Source organism: Biomphalaria glabrata, chromosome 8 (genome assembly GCF_947242115.1).
Source record: "Biomphalaria glabrata chromosome 8, xgBioGlab47.1, whole genome shotgun sequence".
NCBI classification, from domain to species: domain Eukaryota; kingdom Metazoa; phylum Mollusca; class Gastropoda; family Planorbidae; genus Biomphalaria; species Biomphalaria glabrata.
This window is the reverse complement of record NC_074718.1, coordinates 45241016-45263861: the sequence shown is the minus strand read 5'-3', so window position 1 is coordinate 45263861 and position 22846 is coordinate 45241016. Positions and strand designations below refer to the sequence as shown.

General features: G+C 39.3%; 2 protein-coding genes across 2 annotated transcripts in view; one reads left to right on the top strand and one right to left on the bottom strand.

The window, feature by feature from the left end:
- Positions 1-22318, top strand: part of LOC106058242 (uncharacterized) — a 32167-nt gene extending 9849 nt beyond the window's left edge. Inside the window, exons 2-3 of the mRNA XM_013215621.2 lie at positions 9871-11396; positions 20638-22318. Of these exons, the coding sequence (XP_013071075.2) occupies positions 10431-11396; positions 20638-21543 (1872 nt within the window). The 5' untranslated portion in view covers positions 9871-10430 and the 3' untranslated portion in view covers positions 21544-22318. The remainder of the gene's footprint in view (positions 1-9870; positions 11397-20637) is intronic.
- Positions 1-22846, bottom strand: part of LOC106067158 (arginine--tRNA ligase, cytoplasmic-like) — a 109962-nt gene that overhangs the window by 39262 nt on the left and 47854 nt on the right. The gene's annotated exons all lie outside the window — the stretch shown is intronic.

Here is a 22846-nt window from a genome sequence, read left to right as displayed (position 1 = left end):
CCCCGAGTTGGGAAGACTTGAAAACTCAGGACAGTAGGGACGACGCTATACTCAGGACACCCGACAGAGTCTTATGCCCAGGAAAGTAGAGCGGCAGTGAGAACATTACACCCCCACCCCCCGGGACTTAAACCCGAGACAAACAGAGCAAGAACACTCTCAAGTAAATGACGACCAGAGTCTGCCCCAGACTTGCTGATCTCCGTCTCGACAGGTTTGGGAAACCCAAAAATTCTCGACCTGTATGGTGACATGTATGCACTACGCAAGACGGCAGGGTTTCTGTCCAGAGGCTTTTGCAAGAGAGGATTTGAGCCTCTCAAGCCCTCACTCTTAATGGAGTTTGATGATGATGATGAACGTCAAATGTGTGAGATAATTAACTCATGTAAATACACGGCAGTCCGAATGTCCTTCAAACTGAGGCTCAGAATGAAACAAAGCATGTCGTATCTAATTGCGCATCAACTGACCAAAGTCGATCACGTGTGGTCCTAGTCTCGTATTGACTCCCAAGTAAGACCAGATGATGAGAGATCTATTTCTTTCTTGAACAGAGTCTGTTTGATCTATTGCTTAGTCACGCCATCAATCTCTTCACATTTTTCTATCATGCGCAAGTAGACCAGTTCAATGGAATGTCGGGAAATTAGGAAACAGTTTTTAAGATAGTGTGTACATATGTATGTGTGTATGTATGTATGTGTGTGAGTGTGAGAGAGAGAAGAGTGACAGAGGAATATGAAAGATTTGCTATTTTCTTTTTGTGTTGACCCTAAAGCAAACGTAACCAAAACGCCACGAAGTTGATTGCAAACTTTGAGTGGTCAGAAGATCCACCTATTTAATTGTTGCTCTAAACCAGTGGTCACTTGACAAGCCTCTAAGTCTTGCCAGCCGAGTCGAGTAGAGAACTACAACAGATTATCTTAAGACATTCTCGTAACAAATAAGAATGGCTACTGGATGGATGAGATAACCAAGCAGGCAACCACACACACACACACACACCTTTGTGAGGACGAGAACACTGCATGGCATGTTGTAGTTGAAGGCTTTTCTTCTAAAGTGACATTCTACAATCAAAACTCTTCAAAGCATGTCAGAATGCAAATTAGTTTCAATGATTTCGAAATACCCAGGACTCGTTCAAATGTATAAGATATTGGTCCAGGGACGAATGTTGTCAAGGAAACCGGCACAACAAATGTGCGAGACACTAGAACGACTCACACACACACACGATCTTGGGTGTAGTGACTGGGTGAGATGGGGAATTAGCTCTTTCTAACTAGCAACCTTGTGACCAAGTCTAAAACCTACTTTCATTTTATAAAACGTAAACAAGACAGCGAGATCTATGGGTTCAATGCATACTGTTACTAATTATAGATCTGCACTATTATACAGAAAACTTATCAACCTCTACTGGTAGGTTCTATTTTTCTAGAGGTTGATGGGTTTCATTTGTTATTTTTTTTTAGCAGATGAATTGTTTTTTCTTCAGCCATCGCTTAGTCCTAGTCCAATTCTAACACAGCACACACGGGAGAGACCCAAAGAAAACAAAAAAAAATAGTCCCCTAGATGGCATGCACTGACGTCGATAAGATAACAGGTCAATAGATTCCCGGCTGTGTATGCATTGAATGTGACAGAATATATAGGTCAGACCCGGGTTTGAACAATCATTTTTATTAGACACAAACACAATGTCTTACTATTAATTGACAGATGCGGCAACATAAAGTCTCCACTGGGATATAAGACGAGACAACCGAATTATGGCTAGACTCATATGACGTGATAATCCATTTCTACGTGAAACTACATGGTCTTAGATCAGCGGTTCACAACCTTTTAGGCTCGGCGACCCCTTTTTACAAACCCCCACTCTGCCGCGACCTCCCCCCCCCCTCCGCATACACACACAGCAATAGAAGAATGGACAAAAACAATTCATTTTTTCGATGGTCTTAGGCGACCCCTGGCAAATCGTCAATCGACCCCCAAAGGGGTCGCGGCCCACAGGTTGAGAACCCCTGTCTTAGATGATCTGTGTCTAATTCACCATTGAATTAAAAAAAATTTGCCTAATTTGTTTTGTCAGACAGGCGGCCTGTATTTAAACACAGGGGGCACGTACCTAGGACGCCGCCTCTGGACAAATGGTTGGAAGTATTGTCGACAAAAAAGATCCCACCTTCTTTATTGTAAAGTAAACTATCTTCAACTCTGAAGGAACATCCGAAACATGTAAAACATTTTACAAACAAACAAACATTTTTATTGTAACTTACATTACAAAACTAAATCTATTTTAACAACTTATTTGCTTAAACGCTAGAGAACTGTTTGCTTGTAAGAATGGTTTACATTTTTTTCGGATGTTCCTTCAGAGTTGAAGATAACATCCCGCAGGACGACGGGGGGGGGGGGGGGGGGGGGGGAGGGAGGGGGGGTGGCAACGGGCAGGATATAAACCCGGGACCATCGACAAGCCCGAGCGACAGTCCAGCGCGCATACCGCACCACCGGCCAGCCATGTGTGTTGATAAAGTTACTATCTTATTGCCTGATTGTAACTTATAGAACTCGATCGAGATATATTGTAAAGCCTCGTGATTGCAGAAGTATTGTTATGTCGTAAACACACAAAAAGTTTTAACGAGAGCGTGTCATCCAGCGGTTCTCAACCTTTTATGCTCGGCGACCCCTTTTTACAATCCACCACTCTGCCGCGACCCCCCCCCCCACACACACACATACAGCAATAGAAGAGTAGACAATTTTCAATGGTCTTAGGCGACCCTTGGCAAATCGCGACCCACAGGTGGAGAACCCCTGGTGTAATCTTTGCGATTGCTGTTTCCTAAAGCTAGACACCAAGCGTGTCTCAAAGTGTCTGAACCTTTTCCGTGACTGTTTCTCTAGTGTCTCCTAGTGAGACCAAAGACCTTACAAAAAATGTTCAGAAAAAAATAAAATCTTTCCTGGGGGTGGGGGAGAGCAACACTCACAAACACATACACTTTTATACACACACACACACAGACCAACGTGAAATCATGTAAAAAAATTTCTCTCATTGCAATCGTGGTTCTAAAATACAAAACCCCCCAGGGGCCATCATGTGCTTGACTATCTAACAATCGCCAGGTCAAACAGTTTGAATTCATTCTCAGCGTTTCTTTTTTTTACGGCGAGGGCCATACACAAAATATAAACTAGATGTTAAGTTGTGTGGGGCAGAGGTTCTCAAACTTTGTTTTTATCCATGGGCCCCTTTATATAGTCCAAACTTGCTCAAGGACCCCTAAGTGAAAAAGCTACTTAAATGCCTAGTATATAAGTTACTAATGTAAAAAAAAAAAAAAAAAAAAAAAAAAAAATTAAAAAAAAAATAAAAAAAATAAAAAAAAATTAAAAAAAAAAAAAATAAATAAAAAAAAATAAAAAAAAAAAATAAAAAAAATAAAAAAAAATTAAAAAAAAAAAAAAATAAATAAAAAAAAATAAAAAAAAAAAATAAAAAAAATAAAAAAAAATTAAAAAAAAAAATAAAAAAAATAAAAAAAAAAAAAAAAAATGTAGGTATGTTTGTTGAGATTAAAACTTTGTAAACAAAATGAATGACTTGGATGAGGTTGGTGAGATTTGACTTGAGAATATATATATATTAAAGTATATTTATGCCTGGCTCCACGAGCCCAGCTTTGATTTGTGATGACATTTGCTACGGCACTGAATCCACGTTCTACCAAATACGGAGACGGGAAACCAGTCAACAACTTCTGTACAATGCAAAATATACAGCTGGAATTTGTTTTAGCCACGCACATAAGGGGTTTCAAACCCAGTCGGGGGATTATCGAAGTGAAGAATGTCTTCGAATCTTAAGAGTCGTTGAATAGTTCGTAGTAAACATGATGCACAAGACGGGCGAATGACTAGTATTCAAATTATCCGATCGGATGAACTGGCTTTCGAGATGTGTCTCATGTTTTGAAGAGTGTCTAAGATGATGTGAGTTGTCTGAAGATGATTGAGTTGTCTAAATATGATTTGAGTTGTCCAAATATGATTCGAGTTGTGTCTCATGTCTTGAAGAGAGTCTGAGATGATTTGAGTTGTTTGAAGATGATTTGAGTTGTCTGAAGATGATTTGAGTTGTCTAAATATGATTTGAGTTGTCTAAATATGATTTGAGTTGTCTAAATATGATTTGAGTTGTCTAAAGATGATTTGAGTTGTCCAAATATGACTTGAGTTGTCTAAATATGATTCGAGTAGTGCCTCACGTCTTGAAGAGTGTCTAATATGGTTTGAGTTGTCTGAAGATGATTTGAGCTGTGTCTAAGTAACCATGTCTTGAAGAGTACCTAGTTATAGATGGCTCGCTTAGTGTCAAGTAAAGATGTTTTGAATGGACCTCATTCACCAATCGTAAACAAACAACATTTACTGACGTGATAATATTGAAAAAACAACGCAAAAAAAACAAAACTGTCACGTGATAGCCACCGTGTATTAAAATCAGATCGTAATTTGTATAGAAGAGAAAGAGAATCACGTGGCTAAATGTTTGTTTACGATTGGTGAATGAGGTCCTTTGTGTCAAAATTAAAAAAAGAGGAGGGGGGACACATGAAAGTTTCGTCCATAGAGTAAGGCGAGGAACAATGTTTGGTCAATTCTAGGCATGAGTGGTCACCTCCTTCACCAATCGTAAACAATCAACCTTTAGTCATTGGTTAATATGCATGACTAAATGCATGACGCGTAGGACGTAATCATCTTTCTTTTTTGAAGTAACGTCTGTATTATATGAGATAAGAAGATAAGACCTGATAATAATGATAAAACAATGGGGGGGGGGGAAACGTATCACGTGACAGCCTTTGTGGATTGCGTCGTTTTGTATAGAAGCGATAGAGAATCACGTGGCTAAATGTTTGTTTACGATTTCTCTCCGTAATTATTTACCACATTAAGCTGGAATCAACGCTGGTATCGTCAGTTCGGAGAGAAAGAGTTAACCACGTCTCACGTGTTCACTTTGTTTCACGTTGTCCAATGTTGCAATGGCCACCAATCTCTAAACGGCCTCACTGCGCAGATCAGCGGTTCTCAACCTTTTAAGCTCGGCGACCCCCTTTTTACAATCCCCCACTCTGCCGCGACCCCCCCCCCCCCACCGACACACACATACAGCAACAGAAGAGGAGACAATAGCAATCCATATTTTCGATGGTCTTAAGCGACCCCTGGCAAAATAGTCAATCGACCCCCCAAGGGGGTCGCGACCCACGGGTTGAGAACCCCCTGGCGCAGACGATTGTTCCTCTTGGAGCTTACTATTAAACTTATCCATCATATATGAACGCGGTCGAAATGCCGCGAGTGATAAGTGGACCAACATCAGGCTAGAACAGACTAAATGCGTATTTTTTTTTTATTTTTTTTTTCTAAATCGATTGCTCGGACTCCAGGATGGAAGGTGGGGCGATTTTTCTCTTGGGATACACGCCATTCTCAGATCAGGCGCCTCCGTGGCGATGGTTTATTAGCAGTGATTCTGGTGGACATAGTTTAATGTGGGTGACCGGGAGGGGGGGGGGAGGAAGTACTTTCCACAGACGGCGCAGAACGTCTGGCATACTGATGAGGAGGTCTGTTGACAAGAAAACCTCAAGACCTGGGCCACAAGAAGCCAGCCAAGAAGTCCCCCCCAAGTATTGATTTCACTCTTTCCACTTATTCACTGGAGAGTGTTCAGGGCCCGTCGAGATTTTTGGTCGATTTAGGGATTATCAAGACCCCATCGCAGTCGTCTGTGTTGTCTACACTTTTGATTTGTAAGGTCCCCCGTTCGCGTTCTTCAAACTGTTCAATGCGATTCAGAAAAAAAAAAGAAGAAAAACAAGCGATATGAAAGAAATGCAGTGGCGATGTAAATGCACGCTAAAGACAAAAGTAATACAAAGAAAGAGGAAGATTTGGAAGAGAGGTATATTTTGACGCCATATTAAAAGATCACTGTAGCCAACTAAATAATACACACAAAATAATGTGTGCTAGCGAGCTTAAAAATGTTATTCTTCCGCGATGACAAGCGCACAGAAATTAATGTCTGGTTTATTTACTACTTCGCTGATCAACACTTCCGTTTTTCTGCACACCGGATACACCACAAAGGTTGCTATTTATAGCTTTGCCTCCAATTATGAAAATGCCCATAAGGCAGCAGATACAACATTGTCCAGATATAATCCTTCGCGTGGGTAGAACCAGGTCATCAAAACAGTTTGAGGTTTTCCTGCATTGTCTTTGACATACATCCGTTCCGCCTTTTTATGTAAATCTATGTCTATCTGGCTTGAACGCTGCTTTACACAAGGGATGCAATGCATAGGAAATCTTATCTTGCCCCCATGTAAACACGGTTGTTTCCCTTTGTTTTAAATCAATGCTGTCGTTTATTTCTTGTACTTCCGACAGGTAAACACTGGGCCCGTGCACGGTTAAGGTAGGCTTAGCAAGACGCGCAGGGATTCTCAAACTCTGCCTCTCCGATCATTTCAGGCTGACCAGCGCTCGCGCGTGTGTGTGTGTGTTTACATGTCAGTAAGCGAGGATACGTTCATGTTAATGAACAGATCCTGGAGGAGGAGAACAAAAAAAGAAAATGAAGCAGGAAGGAAACAGTGAGGAAGAGAGATAAAGAGAGTGAGAGAGAGAAAGAGAGAGAGGCAGCTGGTGTAATGTTTAGAAGCAGCTGGCGTCATGTCTAAACATTTCCCTCACGAGACCAAATGTTTACAAATAAAATGGAGTCAGAAGTGAGAAGGAAGTGAAATACAACGATGGCGATCACGTGATCCTAGGCGTCCAATGATGATGTCCTATTTCTCCATCTAGCGCCTGACCGCTATGTCATAGTGACCTAAATGTTTGTGTAATTCCTAGAACTGAGCTGAAAACTTAATGACACATCTACATTGAGTCCTATAGAAAAGATTGCTCACAATAACTTTGAAATACCTGGCAATATGTTGCTAATGTCTTTCCTGAAAAAAAAAGTTGGTTCAACAAGTAATCGAAAGTCTTGGATTCGATTCCAACGGAGACTTCAGACGTGAACTAATATCAGTTGGGGAAACTAAAGGCGTTTGGTCTCTGCGTTAGCTTTGGGCTATAGCTGACCTTGATAATGTCTCAAGGTCTCCAACAAGAGATGATACAGAACAAGTTTGAGAACCACTGGCCATAGGCCTGGCGAGCTTAACGGGAAACTCCTTGCATCCATAGATAGGTAACATTTTAATAAGAAAAACAAAGGGCCGTTCTTAAATAGAAAATTCATTGACAAAAGACTAATGACTGCATAAACTAAATACTATGGGGCCTTACAAAGCTTATATCAACTCTGGTAAAAAGTGTGTACACGTTATTTCTCCCAATCTCTGCTAACGCTGAAATTGTGCACAATTGTTTCTTGAACAACTATTTCTTTTTTGCACCGCAACACAAGAATCAATCAAAAGAGTTAGCCCACTGTTGGCAATAAATTATTGTGTTTGCTATCTTGAACAAGGGAAAGAAATCGTACTTGAGAGGTATGGTTGAACTAGTCCCCTATAGGAATCTTGAGCTCCGAGTGAACATTTTGTTATGCACTTTAAAAAAAGAAAGCGATCATGTAAACATTCACCAAGATACACCCCCCCCCTTTTTCTTCCCTGCCCCCCTTTCACAACTGGTCCAGACAAAGTGATAAGATCATAGCGCATTCAGAAATCTAAAAGCTAAACAATTGCTATAAATATTTGCATCACACAGATTTATATGTCTAGGTCAGCCAAACTTCCAATCGATCTAAAGTAACTGATAAAATTACACTTGATATTGGTTTTATTTTTTTTTATTTTTTAAAGTACGGTATAAATAGGTTGCAAGAAAAAAAAATCTGTACTTTTGGACTGGTTAAGGTCGTATGTTATTCAAATGTACATACTGCAAGCAAGTCAGTGCTGTGGTAACGCGCCCTACTATACATAATCGAGTCAGTGCTGTTTTAATGTCCCTAGATGACAACCTCCAGTAATCTGGTGTTAACACCAGAGAGTGCCAGGATTCCACGCTGACTTTGACCTTAAGTGTCGACGATCCTGACTAATGAGCATTTAGTGCCCGGCGGATTTCATGAATTCTGTTCCACTGGACATCTTGATCGATATGTCAAACAGAAGACAGCCTTCTCTGCCCCAGCCCTCCGGGCTCTTGGTCACCGACTGGACCTGACGTTCAATTCATTGGTATAGCGTGTTTGGGGGGGGGGCCTTCCTTTTCGGCGGTGAGGGGGTAACAGCGTGTATGTGTGAGTGTTAATGGGGGGTGGGGGGGAGTGAGTAAGGGTGTGTTTAAAAAGTAACTAATGGGAGGGGGTTGAGTCGGTGTTTAGGCCTGAAAGCGTCAAGAGGAAACACTCATGTCACGTGGTCCAGATCAGAGTTCAATCCCTTTGCACTGGTGTTACTTCGAGCGAAACAAAAAGTATAAGATGCACATGCATTTCTGATCAACTAGTTCAGTCAGCTTCAAATCTAGAGGCTCAAAAAACACAAAAACTATTTGAAAATGATTTTATTTCGGTAGTGGTGTCACAGCTTTCCTCTTCTATTTTTACTTATAACTCGATAGAATCTACCTTTAGGTCTCGCTACGTGTCCCTGGTTCAGTTCTAGTTAACGAAATCAAACAATGAAACCACTAGATCGAACACATAAACTTTAATCAGCTTTTACTGCATATCACACACAAGCTGGTCTCTCTCTCTAACAACAAAACACACTTCCGGTCATTCGCGCAGATTGTAAAAATAGATTATACATACGTTCACACATTCATCCGTGACAAGTGGCAACACTGGAGGATTTGTAGATTCAAGAGCAAATTACGAAAATATTCGAGCCCAGTGGAGATGACGTATAGTGCTATCTAAATATATTCACATTTGGATTTTAAACGCAGGCGTTCTGTAAAACTTTCACTGTATTAATCGGGGGGGGGGGGGGGGGGACTGCCCCGTGCTAGCAATGAATGAAGTCCTGGAGTCACCGGAAGACACGTGACAGTCACTTTTTTTTTTTTTTTTTTACGCTCCAAAACGAAAATATCGAATGGCTTCTGACTAGATTGTTCAAGGGTCAGGTGACATGTGCCCAATAGAGACAGCGAGGTTGACATTTACACGTGAGGATAGGCGGTTATTGTATTAGTCTGGAGTCTTTGAGTTGTATCGAGATTTTTGAAGTCTACACAGAAATGGGTTTTAATCAGATGCAGAGCAACATCTGTTGGGACACGCCCTGAACCGAAGTCCAAAATGCTCAAAAAAAAACAAAAAACACTTCAATAACATTTAGAACTCTTTGGCCCATGAAAAATAATGACTTCGAAAGTTTTCTCTAGTGTTAAACTAAACAAAATTTGCATGTTTTCTCTGGTGTTAAACTAAACAAAGTTTGCATGTTTGCTCTAGTGTTAAACTAAACAAAATTTGCATGTTTTCTCTGGTGTTAAACTAAACAAAGTTTGCATGTTTTCTCTGGTGTTAAACTAAACAAAGTTTGCATGTTTGCTCTAGTGTTAAACTAAACAAAGTTTGCATGTTTGCTCTAGTGTTGAACTAAACAAAGTTTGAATGTTTTCTGTAGTGTTAAACTAAACAAAGTTTGCATGTTTTCTCTAGTGTTAAACTAAACAAAGTTGCATGTTTGCTCTAGTGTTGAACTAAACAAAGTTTGAATGTTTTCTCTAGTGATTCTTTAAGCTAAACTTATTAAAGTTCTACATTTTTATTTTCAGTTCGTCAAGCTGCCGGTGTGACCCACGTCATGTGACAGATAGCGTAAGGCCGCGGGCAAAACACTGGACAATAATTGGACACAGGCCAGTAGTGTGGAGCCAGATGTTGACTAGAGATGACTTTCAGCGGCCCCAGACGTTCATTAATCTTCACTTTCAGCCAGAGCGAGTCACGTGACCACGACACCTCACCCGCACTGAATACGTTCTACGTCTCACTCTGTGTGCCAAGTTTAAACCATTGTTCTAGAACTAGGAATAACGTCAGCTTCTGATATCATGGGATTGAAAGGATATAGTAAAAGTTCAAACGTGATCAAAGCTAGTCAGCGTGATCAAAGCTAGTCAGCGTGATACAAAGCTAGTCAGCGTGATCAAAGCTAGTCAGCGTGATCAAAGCATTACGCTGTATTTAAAAACAAAGTCTAAACAGGATCGCAAGACTTCCGGTTGGAATGATTAGTTCAACTGTGTTTCCATTGACCAGATCCCATTCAATGATGGTTACAATAAAGCTATAGCATTGACTTGTGACCACCCAAAGGTTGTGAGCTACAGAGATGAGCGATCCGACAACGGCGCCCCTCATAGGGATCATTCTCGAGAACCGCACGATGAATCTCACCAGTGGTGCAGTTGATGAAGAGCTCAAAGGTGATGACAGCACGCTAGAAGCCTACACGGTGGTGCTGTCTGTGGCCGCACATGCGCTGTCCATGCTGTTTGGCGGCGGCAGCAGCCTGGCCGTCATCGCCGCCATCACCACACGCCGCAACATCAACAAATACAGCTACACGCTGGTTCTGGCCCTCTTCCTGTCCTGCTGCAGCCTCAACTTTATCTGGAGCCCCATGGAGGTGGTGGACCTCATCATGTACCACCGCCTGCACAGCCACCCTTACCACGGCTTTCTGGTCACCAAGTCGTCCATCTACATTTTCCTCATCCTCACCCTCAGTCTCGTCGTCGTGCTGCTCTCCGTCGAAGGCGTCATCCGTCTGGTCAACAAATATGGCCGCGTCCTGCGCAAGCTGTGGCCCTTGCTGACGTGCCTCATAGCGTTGTTCTGTGCCGTGTTTCTGACTACGGGGTTTATCTCTGTCTGCGCGCAGTTCAGAGGAGGATCCGAATCTCTGTACATCCTCCACGAGTCCAATATTCGCTCTACCTTCTTGGCGCTAATTTCCTTCGCATTCATCGTCGTTATAGTGACCGTGTGTCTTTTAGGATTGTTCCTGGTCAGAGAGACTATCTACTGGGAGGACGGGCGGCCACATTTCCGGAGAAAGAATCTTAAGCTGACCATTCCAGAGTTTCTCATCAGCCAGTCCAACGCCTGCGCTGACAACGACGGGGGGTTCGAACCCAGCCACAGTGGCACCCCGTCGCCGTCGACACCCAAGTTGTTGACGGTCAGTGAGCCGGACACGACGTCCATCAAAGGGGAAGACGCCAACACCATCTCAGAGCTGCACAGTCCGGTGGCTAAGCCCATGGGGAATAGGCTGGGCATCAATATGGCGCAGGTAAAAAAAACATTCAGATAAGTGTAGTCCAACATGTGAGATTTAAGTCTTATATTTGTAGTATACATGTAATATAGAGCCTGATATAACTTGAGATAACTTCTTTTTTAAAAACAAAACTAAATACAACTTTTATTAACGATATAGATTGAGTACAACTTAAGAGATGAGATATCTAACTGTAATGAATAAACTGATATTTAAACAAAATCTAGCTCACTAAAAAAACGTCTTTACTGCTTTATATCTATGGGTCGTCTCCCGTTTCACATTTGCATTACACTAGACCGTACCGTAATTTCATCACCCTCACTGTATAGCCAACAACCAATCGCTAGCTACTTCTCACCGTCACCTTGGAAACACCTACACGCCTTAACAAAGGGGGGGGGGGTGAGGCTTTGTATTCGTAGTCACTTTATTCAACGTACATTTGAAGGCCTTCATTGTTTTTTTTGAAATTCAATGTTGATAGTGAACTATTGGTTTGGTAGACTTGATAACACGCAGTTCTCTATAATCCATATTCTAGATCAGATCTCAAATCAAGGAAGATAAACAGAGAAAGCACACGACGCGCCTAATCAATATAACAATTTACTTTTAGTCATAAAAAAAAACCTCATTATTATTTTTTTTAAAGTTAATTCATTAGCGTCTATTCATTTTTTTTTCATTAAGAAAAAAATTTTAGTTTTTTTCAAACTATGTGAATAAATAATGAGTTGGTAAAAGGTTTTTTAAAAAAAAGATTTGTTGATTTCTAACTTCCAGACAGACTGCACATATTTATGAGAGTCTTTTGATTCTAGATAGAAAGATTCAAACGAGGTACAGATTGAAATTCGTCAAATTGTCAAAACCTGTCAAAACAGAAGACACACACGTTCATGTTCTAGAGAGACACACACGTTCATGTTCTAGAGACACACACACGAACAAATGTGTCAAGATACTAGACAGTATTTTGTATTGAGTATCTACCGTGCGAAACCAGCATCTGAAATCAAATATTTGAAGATGCTAGACAGTATTTTGTATTGAATATCTACCGTGCGAAACCAGCATCTGAAATCAAATGTTTGAAGATGCTATACAGTATATTGTATTGAGTATCTACCGTGCGAAACCAGCATCTGAAATCAAATGTTTGAAGATGCTATACAGTATATTGTATTGAGTATCTACCGTGCGAAACCAGCATCTGAAATCAAATGTTTGAAGATGCTATACAGTATATTGTATTGAGTATCTACCGTGCGAAACCAGCATCTGAAATCAAATGTTTGAAGATGCTATACAGTATATTGTATTGAATATCTACCGTGCGAAACCAGCATCTGAAATCAAATGTTTGAAGATGCTATACAGTATTTTGCATTGAATATCTACCGTGCGAAACCAGCATCTGAAATCAAATGTTTGAAGATGCTATACAGTATTTTGTATTGAATATCTACCGTGCGAAACCAGCATCTGAAATCAAATGTTTGAAGATGCTATACAGTATTTTGTATTGAATATCTACCGTGCGAAACCAGCATCTGAAATCAAATGTTTGAAGATGCTAGACAGTATTTTGTATTGAATATCTACCGTGCGAAACCTGCATCTGAAATCAAATATTTGAAGATGCTAGACAGTATTTTGTATTGAATATCTACCGTGCGAAACCTGCATCTGAAATCAAATATTTGAAGATGCTAGACAGTATTTTGTATTGAATATCTACCGTGCGAAACCAACATCTGAAATCAAATGTTTGAGAATGCTAGACAGTATTTTGTATTGAATATCTACCGTGCGAAACCTGCATCTGAAATCAAATATTTGAAGATGCTAGACAGTATTTTGTATTGAATATCTACCGTGCGAAACCTGCATCTGAAATCAAATATTTGAAGATGCTAGACAGTATTTTGTATTGAATATCTACCGTGCGAAACCTGCATCTGAAATCAAATATTTGAAGATGCTAGACAGTATTTTGTATTGAATATCTACCGTGCGAAACCAGCATCTGAAATCAAATATTTGAAGATGCTAGACAGTATTTTGTATTGAATATCTACCGTGCGAAACCTGCATCTGAAATCAAATGTTTGAAGATGCTAGACAGTATTTTGTATTGAATATCTACCACGCGAAACCAGCATCTGAAATCAAATGTTTGAGAATGCTAGACAGTATTTTGTATTGAATATCTACCGTGCGAAACCTGCATCTGAAATCAAATATTTGAAGATGCTAGACAGTATTTTGTATTGAATATCTACCGTGCGAAACCTGCATCTGAAATCAAATATTTGAAGATGCTAGACAGTATTTTGTATTGAATATCTACCGTGCGAAACCTGCATCTGAAATCAAATATTTGAAGATGCTAGACAGTATTTTGTATTGAATATCTACCGTGCGAAACCAGCATCTGAAATCAAATATTTGAAGATGCTAGACAGTATTTTGTATTGAATATCTACCACGCGAAACCTGCATCTGAAATCAAATGTTTGAAGATGCTAGACAGTATTTTGTATTGAATATCTACAGTGCGAAACCTGCATCTGAAATCAAATGTTTGAGAATGCTAGACAGTATTTTGTATTGAATATCTACCACGCGAAACCAGCATCTGAAATCAAATGTTTGAGAATGCTAGACAGTATTTTGTATTGAATATCTACCGTGCGAAACCTGCATCTGAAATCAAATATTTGAAGATGCTAGACAGTATTTTGTATTGAATATCTACCGTGCGAAACCTGCATCTGAAATCAAATATTTGAAGATGCTAGACAGTATTTTGTATTGAATATCTACCGTGCGAAACCAGCATCTGAAATCAAATGTTTGAGAATGCTAGACAGTATTTTGTATTGAATATCTACCGTGCGAAACCTGCATCTGAAATCAAATATTTGAAGATGCTAGACAGTATTTTGTATTGAATATCTACCGTGCGAAACCTGCATCTGAAATCAAATATTTGAAGATGCTAGACAGTATTTTGTATTGAATATCTACCGTGCGAAACCAGCATCTGAAATCAAATATTTGAAGATGCTAGACAGTATTTTGTATTGAATATCTACCGTGCGAAACCTGCATCTGAAATCAAATGTTTGAAGATGCTAGACAGTATTTTGTATTGAATATCTACCACGCGAAACCTGCATCTGAAATCAAATGTTTGAAGATGCTAGACAGTATTTTGTATTGAATATCTACAGTGCGAAACCTGCATCTGAAATCAAATGTTTGAGAATGCTAGACAGTATTTTGTATTGAATATCTACCACGCGAAACCAGCATCTGAAATCAAATGTTTGAGAATGCTAGACAGTATTTTGTATTGAATATCTACCGTGCGAAACCTGCATCTGAAATCAAATATTTGAAGATGCTAGACAGTATTTTGTATTGAATATCTACCGTGCGAAACCTGCATCTGAAATCAAATATTTGAAGATGCTAGACAGTATTTTGTATTGAATATCTACCGTGCGAAACCAGCATCTGAAATCAAATGTTTGAGAATGCTAGACAGTATTTTGTATTGAATATCTACCGTGCGAAACCTGCATCTGAAATCAAATATTTGAAGATGCTAGACAGTATTTTGTATTGAATATCTACCGTGCGAAACCTGCATCTGAAATCAAATATTTGAAGATGCTAGACAGTATTTTGTATTGAATATCTACCGTGCGAAACCTGCATCTGAAATCAAATATTTGAAGATGCTAGACAGTATTTTGTATTGAATATCTACCGTGCGAAACCAGCATCTGAAATCAAATATTTGAAGATGCTAGACAGTATTTTGTATTGAATATCTACCGTGCGAAACCTGCATCTGAAATCAAATGTTTGAAGATGCTAGACAGTATTTTGTATTGAATATCTACCACGCGAAACCAGCATCTGAAATCAAATGTTTGAGAATGCTAGACAGTATTTTGTATTGAATATCTACCGTGCGAAACCTGCATCTGAAATCAAATATTTGAAGATGCTAGACAGTATTTTGTATTGAATATCTACCGTGCGAAACCTGCATCTGAAATCAAATATTTGAAGATGCTAGACAGTATTTTGTATTGAATATCTACCGTGCGAAACCTGCATCTGAAATCAAATATTTGAAGATGCTAGACAGTATTTTGTATTGAATATCTACCGTGCGAAACCTGCATCTGAAATCAAATATTTGAAGATGCTAGACAGTATTTTGTATTGAATATCTACCGTGCGAAACCAGCATCTGAAATCAAATGTTTGAGAATGCTAGACAGTATTTTGTATTGAATATCTACCGTGCGAAACCTGCATCTGAAATCAAATATTTGAAGATGCTAGACAGTATTTTGTATTGAATATCTACCGTGCGAAACCTGCATCTGAAATCAAATATTTGAAGATGCTAGACAGTATTTTGTATTGAATATCTACCGTGCGAAACCAGCATCTGAAATCAAATATTTGAAGATGCTAGACAGTATTTTGTATTGAATATCTACCGTGCGAAACCTGCATCTGAAATCAAATGTTTGAAGATGCTAGACAGTATTTTGTATTGAATATCTACCACGCGAAACCTGCATCTGAAATCAAATGTTTGAAGATGCTAGACAGTATTTTGTATTGAATATCTACAGTGCGAAACCTGCATCTGAAATCAAATGTTTGAGAATGCTAGACAGTATTTTGTATTGAATATCTACCACGCGAAACCAGCATCTGAAATCAAATGTTTGAGAATGCTAGACAGTATTTTGTATTGAATATCTACCGTGCGAAACCTGCATCTGAAATCAAATATTTGAAGATGCTAGACAGTATTTTGTATTGAATATCTACCGTGCGAAACCAGCATCTGAAATCAAATGTTTGAGAATGCTAGACAGTATTTTGTATTGAATATCTACCGTGCGAAACCTGCATCTGAAATCAAATATTTGAAGATGCTAGACAGTATTTTGTATTGAATATCTACCGTGCGAAACCTGCATCTGAAATCAAATATTTGAAGATGCTAGACAGTATTTTGTATTGAATATCTACCGTGCGAAACCTGCATCTGAAATCAAATATTTGAAGATGCTAGACAGTATTTTGTATTGAATATCTACCGTGCGAAACCAGCATCTGAAATCAAATATTTGAAGATGCTAGACAGTATTTTGTATTGAATATCTACCGTGCGAAACCTGCATCTGAAATCAAATGTTTGAAGATGCTAGACAGTATTTTGTATTGAATATCTACCACGCGAAACCAGCATCTGAAATCAAATGTTTGAGAATGCTAGACAGTATTTTGTATTGAATATCTACCGTGCGAAAACTGCATCTGAAATCAAATATTTGAAGATGCTAGACAGTATTTTGTATTGAATATCTACCGTGCGAAACCTGCATCTGAAATCAAATATTTAAAGATGCTAGACAGTATTTTGTATTGAATATCTACCGTGCGAAACCTGCATCTGAAATCAAATATTTGAAGATGCTAGACAGTATTTTGTATTGAATATCTACCGTGCGAAACCAGCATCTGAAATCAAATATTTGAAGATGCTAGACAGTATTTTGTATTGAATATCTACCACGCGAAACCTGCATCTGAAATCAAATGTTTGAAGATGCTAGACAGTATTTTGTATTGAATATCTACAGTGCGAAACCTGCATCTGAAATCAAATGTTTGAGAATGCTAGACAGTATTTTGTATTGAATATCTACCACGCGAAACCAGCATCTGAAATCAAATGTTTGAGAATGCTAGACAGTATTTTGTATTGAATATCTACCGTGCGAAACCTGCATCTGAAATCAAATATTTGAAGATGCTAGACAGTATTTTGTATTGAATATCTACCGTGCGAAACCTGCATCTGAAATCAAATATTTGAAGATGCTAGACAGTATTTTGTATTGAATATCTACCGTGCGAAACCAGCATCTGAAATCAAATGTTTGAGAATGCTAGACAGTATTTTGTATTGAATATCTACCGTGCGAAACCTGCATCTGAAATCAAATATTTGAAGATGCTAGACAGTATTTTGTATTGAATATCTACCGTGCGAAACCTGCATCTGAAATCAAATATTTGAAGATGCTAGACAGTATTTTGTATTGAATATCTACCGTGCGAAACCAGCATCTGAAATCAAATATTTGAAGATGCTAGACAGTATTTTGTATTGAATATCTACCGTGCGAAACCTGCATCTGAAATCAAATGTTTGAAGATGCTAGACAGTATTTTGTATTGAATATCTACCACGCGAAACCAGCATCTGAAATCAAATGTTTGAGAATGCTAGACAGTATTTTGTATTGAATATCTACCGTGCGAAACCTGCATCTGAAATCAAATATTTGAAGATGCTAGACAGTATTTTGTATTGAATATCTACCGTGCGAAACCAGCATCTGAAATCAAATATTTGAAGATGCTAGACAGTATTTTGTATTGAATATCTACCGTGCGAAACCAGCATCTGAAATCAAATATTTGAAGATGCTAGACAGTATTTTGTATTGAATATCTACCGTGCGAAACCTGCATCTGAAATCAAATGTTTGAAGATGCTAGACAGTATTTTGTATTGAATATCTACCACGCGAAACCAGCATCTGAAATCAAATGTTTGAGAATGCTAGACAGTATTTTGTATTGAATATCTACCGTGCGAAACCTGCATCTGAAATCAAATATTTGAAGATGCTAGACAGTATTTTGTATTGAATATCTACCGTGCGAAACCTGCATCTGAAATCAAATATTTGAAGATGCTAGACAGTATTTTGTATTGAATATCTACCGTGCGAAACCAGCATCTGAAATCAAATATTTGAAGATGCTAGACAGTATTTTGTATTGAATATCTACCACGCGAAACCTGCATCTGAAATCAAATGTTTGAAGATGCTAGACAGTATTTTGTATTGAATATCTACAGTGCGAAACCTGCATCTGAAATCAAATGTTTGAGAATGCTAGACAGTATTTTGTATTGAATATCTACCGTGCGAAACCTGCATCTGAAATCAAATATTTGAAGATGCTAGACAGTATTTTGTATTGAATATCTACCGTGCGAAACCTGCATCTGAAATCAAATATTTGAAGATGCTAGACAGTATTTTGTATTGAATATCTACCGTGCGAAACCTGCATCTGAAATCAAATATTTGAAGATGCTAGACAGTATTTTGTATTGAATATCTACCGTGCGAAACCTGCATCTGAAATCAAATATTTGAAGATGCTAGACAGTATTTTGTATTGAATATCTACCGTGCGAAACCTGCATCTGAAATCAAATGTTTGAAGATGCTAGACAGTATTTTGTATTGAATATCTACCGTGCGAAACCAGCATCTGAAATCAAATGTTTGAGAATGCTAGACAGTATTTTGTATTGAATATCTACCGTGCGAAACCTGTATCTGAAATCAAATATTTGAAGATGCTAGACAGTATTTTGTATTGAATATCTACAGTGCGAAACCTGCATCTGAAATCAAATATTTGAAGATGCTAGACAGTATTTTGTATTGAATATCTACCGTGCGAAACCTGCATCTGAAATCAAATGTTTGAAGATGCTAGACAGTATTTTGTATTGAATATCTACCGTGCGAAACCTGCATCTGAAATCAAATGTTTGAAGATGCTAGACAGTATTTTGTATTGAATATCTACAGTGCGAAACCTGCATCTGAAATCAAATATTTGAAGATGCTAGACAGTATTTTGTATTGAATATCTACCGTGCGAAACCTGCATCTGAAATCAAATGTTTGAAGATGCTAGACAGTATTTTGTATTGAATATCTACCACGCGAAACCAGCATCTGAAATCAAATGTTTGAGAATGCTAGACAGTATTTTGTATTGAATATCTACCGTGCGAAACCTGCATCTGAAATCAAATATTTGAAGATGCTAGACAGTATTTTGTATTGAATATCTACAGTGCGAAACCAGCATCTGAAATCAAATGTTTGAAGATGCTAGACAGTATTTTGTATTGAATATCTACAGTGCGAAACCTGCATCTGAAATCAAATATTTGAAGATGCTAGACAGTATTTTGTATTGAATATCTACCATGCGAAACCAGCATCTGAAATCAAATGTTTGAAGATGCTAGACAGTATTTTGTATTGAATATCTACAGTGCGAAACCAGCATCTGAAATCAAATATTTGAAGATGCTAGACAGTATTTTGTATTGAATATCTACAGTGCGAAACCTGCATCTGAAATCAAATGTTTGAAGATGCTAGACAGTATTTTGTATTGAATATCTACAGTGCGAAACCTGCATCTGAAATCAAATGTTTGAAGATGCTAGACAGTATTTTGTATTGAATATCTACAGTGCGAAACCTGCATCTGAAATCAAATATTTGAAGATGCTAGACAGTATTTTGTATTGAATATCTACCGTGCGAAACCTGCATCTGAAATCAAATGTTTGAAGATGCTAGACAGTATTTTGTATTGAATATCTACAGTGCGAAACCTGCATCTGAAATCAAATGTTTGAAGATGCTAGACAGTATTTTGTATTGAATATCTACCATGCGAAACCTGCATCTGAAATCAAATGTGTGATCAGTGTTTTCCCCTACAACCAGTGGACAACAAAACTGTTCCCAGAGTTGCAGGTCATTCAGACAGTTGCGTAGAAGTTTTCATTCAAATCACGAGGAAATACACAAAATTCAATGGCTGATTTTATTGATAGCTACAGTTATAACGTTTTCATTTTGTTGCCATAGCGAGGCTTATAGTTTAAAACGTTTCTATTTTGTTGACATGAAAATGTCTGTAATAAAAAAAACAACAACCTAAATTTTGTCGAAATAACAGCACATATATTTTACTTAGTTGCCATAACAACGCTTCTATTTAGTAGCCATAACAACGCTTCTATTTAGTAGCCATAACAACGCTTCTACTTAATTGCCATAACAACGCTTCTACTTAATTGCCATTACAACGCTTCTATTTAGTTGCCATAACAACGCTTCTATTTAGTTGCCATAACAACGCTTCTATTTAGTTGCCATAACAACGCTTTATTTAGTTGCCATAACAACGCTTCTATTTAGTTGCCATAACAACGCTTCTATTTAGTTGCTATAACAACGCTTTATTTGGTTGTCATAGTCCCCGCATTGAGCTCCATGTTAACTGATGTTAACTTGTATCTTTGCAGGTTCTAGGACGCAGGCGTCACACCATTTGTCAGATCAATGACTCCACCAGCGCAGCGTCCACCCCCGCGGACCCAATCTCGAGAGCCAAGCAGTACAACTACGTCCGAAAGTTCTCGGTGGACATTTCCGCCCTCCAGGCCCAGCTCCAGAACCCAAAGATATTTCAAGAAGCTCCATTCCAGTCCGACATTGACCTGACCAAGAAGCCTCCAGCGGACTCTGCAAAGACAGCAATCCCAAAACCCTTGTTCCCGTTGAAACCGCTCTCACTCAAGCAGGAGGAAGAGAAGGAAGACACGCCGGTCAACACAGACAATAACAAAAAGAAAGAAGCGGGCAGTGCGCCCGTCCCGCCACCCCCGGTCATTATGGTGTCGAACGACGAGGCCCAGCCCAACCACGACTTAGATGTTCCTAATGCCACACAGAACTGTCAGGAATCATTCCATAAAGAAACTAATATACATGTGGTTTCAAATACTGTCCCGCAGAAACCAACCAGCCTGGCGTTCAAGGACGAATCCTCCAGCAACGATGAACCCATGCCGACACTGGAGAGCGCACAGAGCGACCCGAGCGAGGCCGAGTCAGAGAACCAGAAGCTGGCCCGACTTAGCCTACTCATGTGCTTGGCTTTCCTGCTCAACATGCTGCCAGTGTTCGTTACCTTGACGCTGCAGCTCTCACTCAGCCCTCACGCCTTCCTCAACATCCTGCCGTGCACTATGGCCATTTCCAGCATCCAGACCATCGTGTACCCTCACCTGGTTGCCTGCAGCGACGACGTGGTGCACAGGGCAGTGCAAAAGCTGAAGACGAGGGCCAAGCAGCTCTGCTCGTGCAGGGCTTACAGCGAGGGATCTCAAAGCCACGCAGAGGACAGCTCGAGCACCAGCCAACTTTGAAGAGTAACCACTGCCCAGAGACTCTTGCATTCAGTCTTGAATTAAATCAAAGCCGCACACTACCAGGGTTTGAACAGCGCCCTCTATCTGGCAGTGTCATGAAAATCTGTCACGACCATTGTGACAACACACCTCAGCTCCAGTATTCGCGTTCATGGACTTTATATTCTGCTGACCAATCTGACCTTACATCCCTGGTGGTCTTACAATCATGTGTGCGGAGTGCGACATTGTCTACATGGTTGAAGCTCCAGTTGTTGTCACTACGTATGTGTATATCAGGGGTTCTCAACCTGTGGGTCGATTGACGATTTGCCAGGGGTCGCCTAAGATCATCGAAAAAATGGATTGTTATTGTCTATTCTTCTATTGCTGCATGTGTGTGTGTGGAAGGGGGGTCACAACAGAGTGGGGGGGGTTGTAAAAAGGGGTCGCCGAGCATAAAAGGTTGAGAACCGCTGGTGTAGATTCTCCATCCTACAACGTAGAAACATGTCTGGTCATTCTTTCCCCCCCCCCATGTATGTTTTATCATCAAAAGTATTTTATTTGCATTTCCCTAGTAGACACGTGACCTAAGATGGAGTCTCAGTGTGATTTTATAAAACTACAGGCACTATCGGTGATTAGTCGATCCACTAGTAGAGCCACAACGCCAATGTAGAGACAGTGAGGCAGTGACTCTGCGCCGTAGAGTGTTACTGTGCCGCCCACAAAACTAACAATCAATGTGAGATTTATTTATATGAAATAAAATAAAAACAATGAAGAAATATTCTTATTTTCTCATCTTGTAAATGACAAAACTATTCTTCGTCATACAACTATGTTGTTGAGTGACCAGTGTCTATATGGTGAACAAAACTGACCATTCACATTATTTTCTGAGTTATTGTTTAAGTAGGAACCAAAATATTGCAATATTTTCTGTTTGTTTGTTTTTTTTCTTTCTATTTTCTAAGTTTTAAAACAATAATTAAAGTTCCCCTTTGAGACCTTGTGGTCTAAAAGGCAGATGATGTAAAGGTCATCTGTTTCTATGGCCTAGGGTGTCATGTGGCCAGCACAACGACCAAACGCCTTTACGTTTCCCCAAACTAATGTCAGGTGCCCATTAGAGCTGGATGAACTCAGAGGCGCCCAAGGATTCCGAAATAAAAATCCCAGTCTTCACCAGGATTCGAACCCGAGACCCCCGGTTTAGGAAGCCAAGCACTTTACCGCTCAGCCACCGCGCCTCTGTATTAAAACAATAGATTTTAATTTTTTTCGCCCCAGAAATTAGTAGTTCGATTCGAAATAG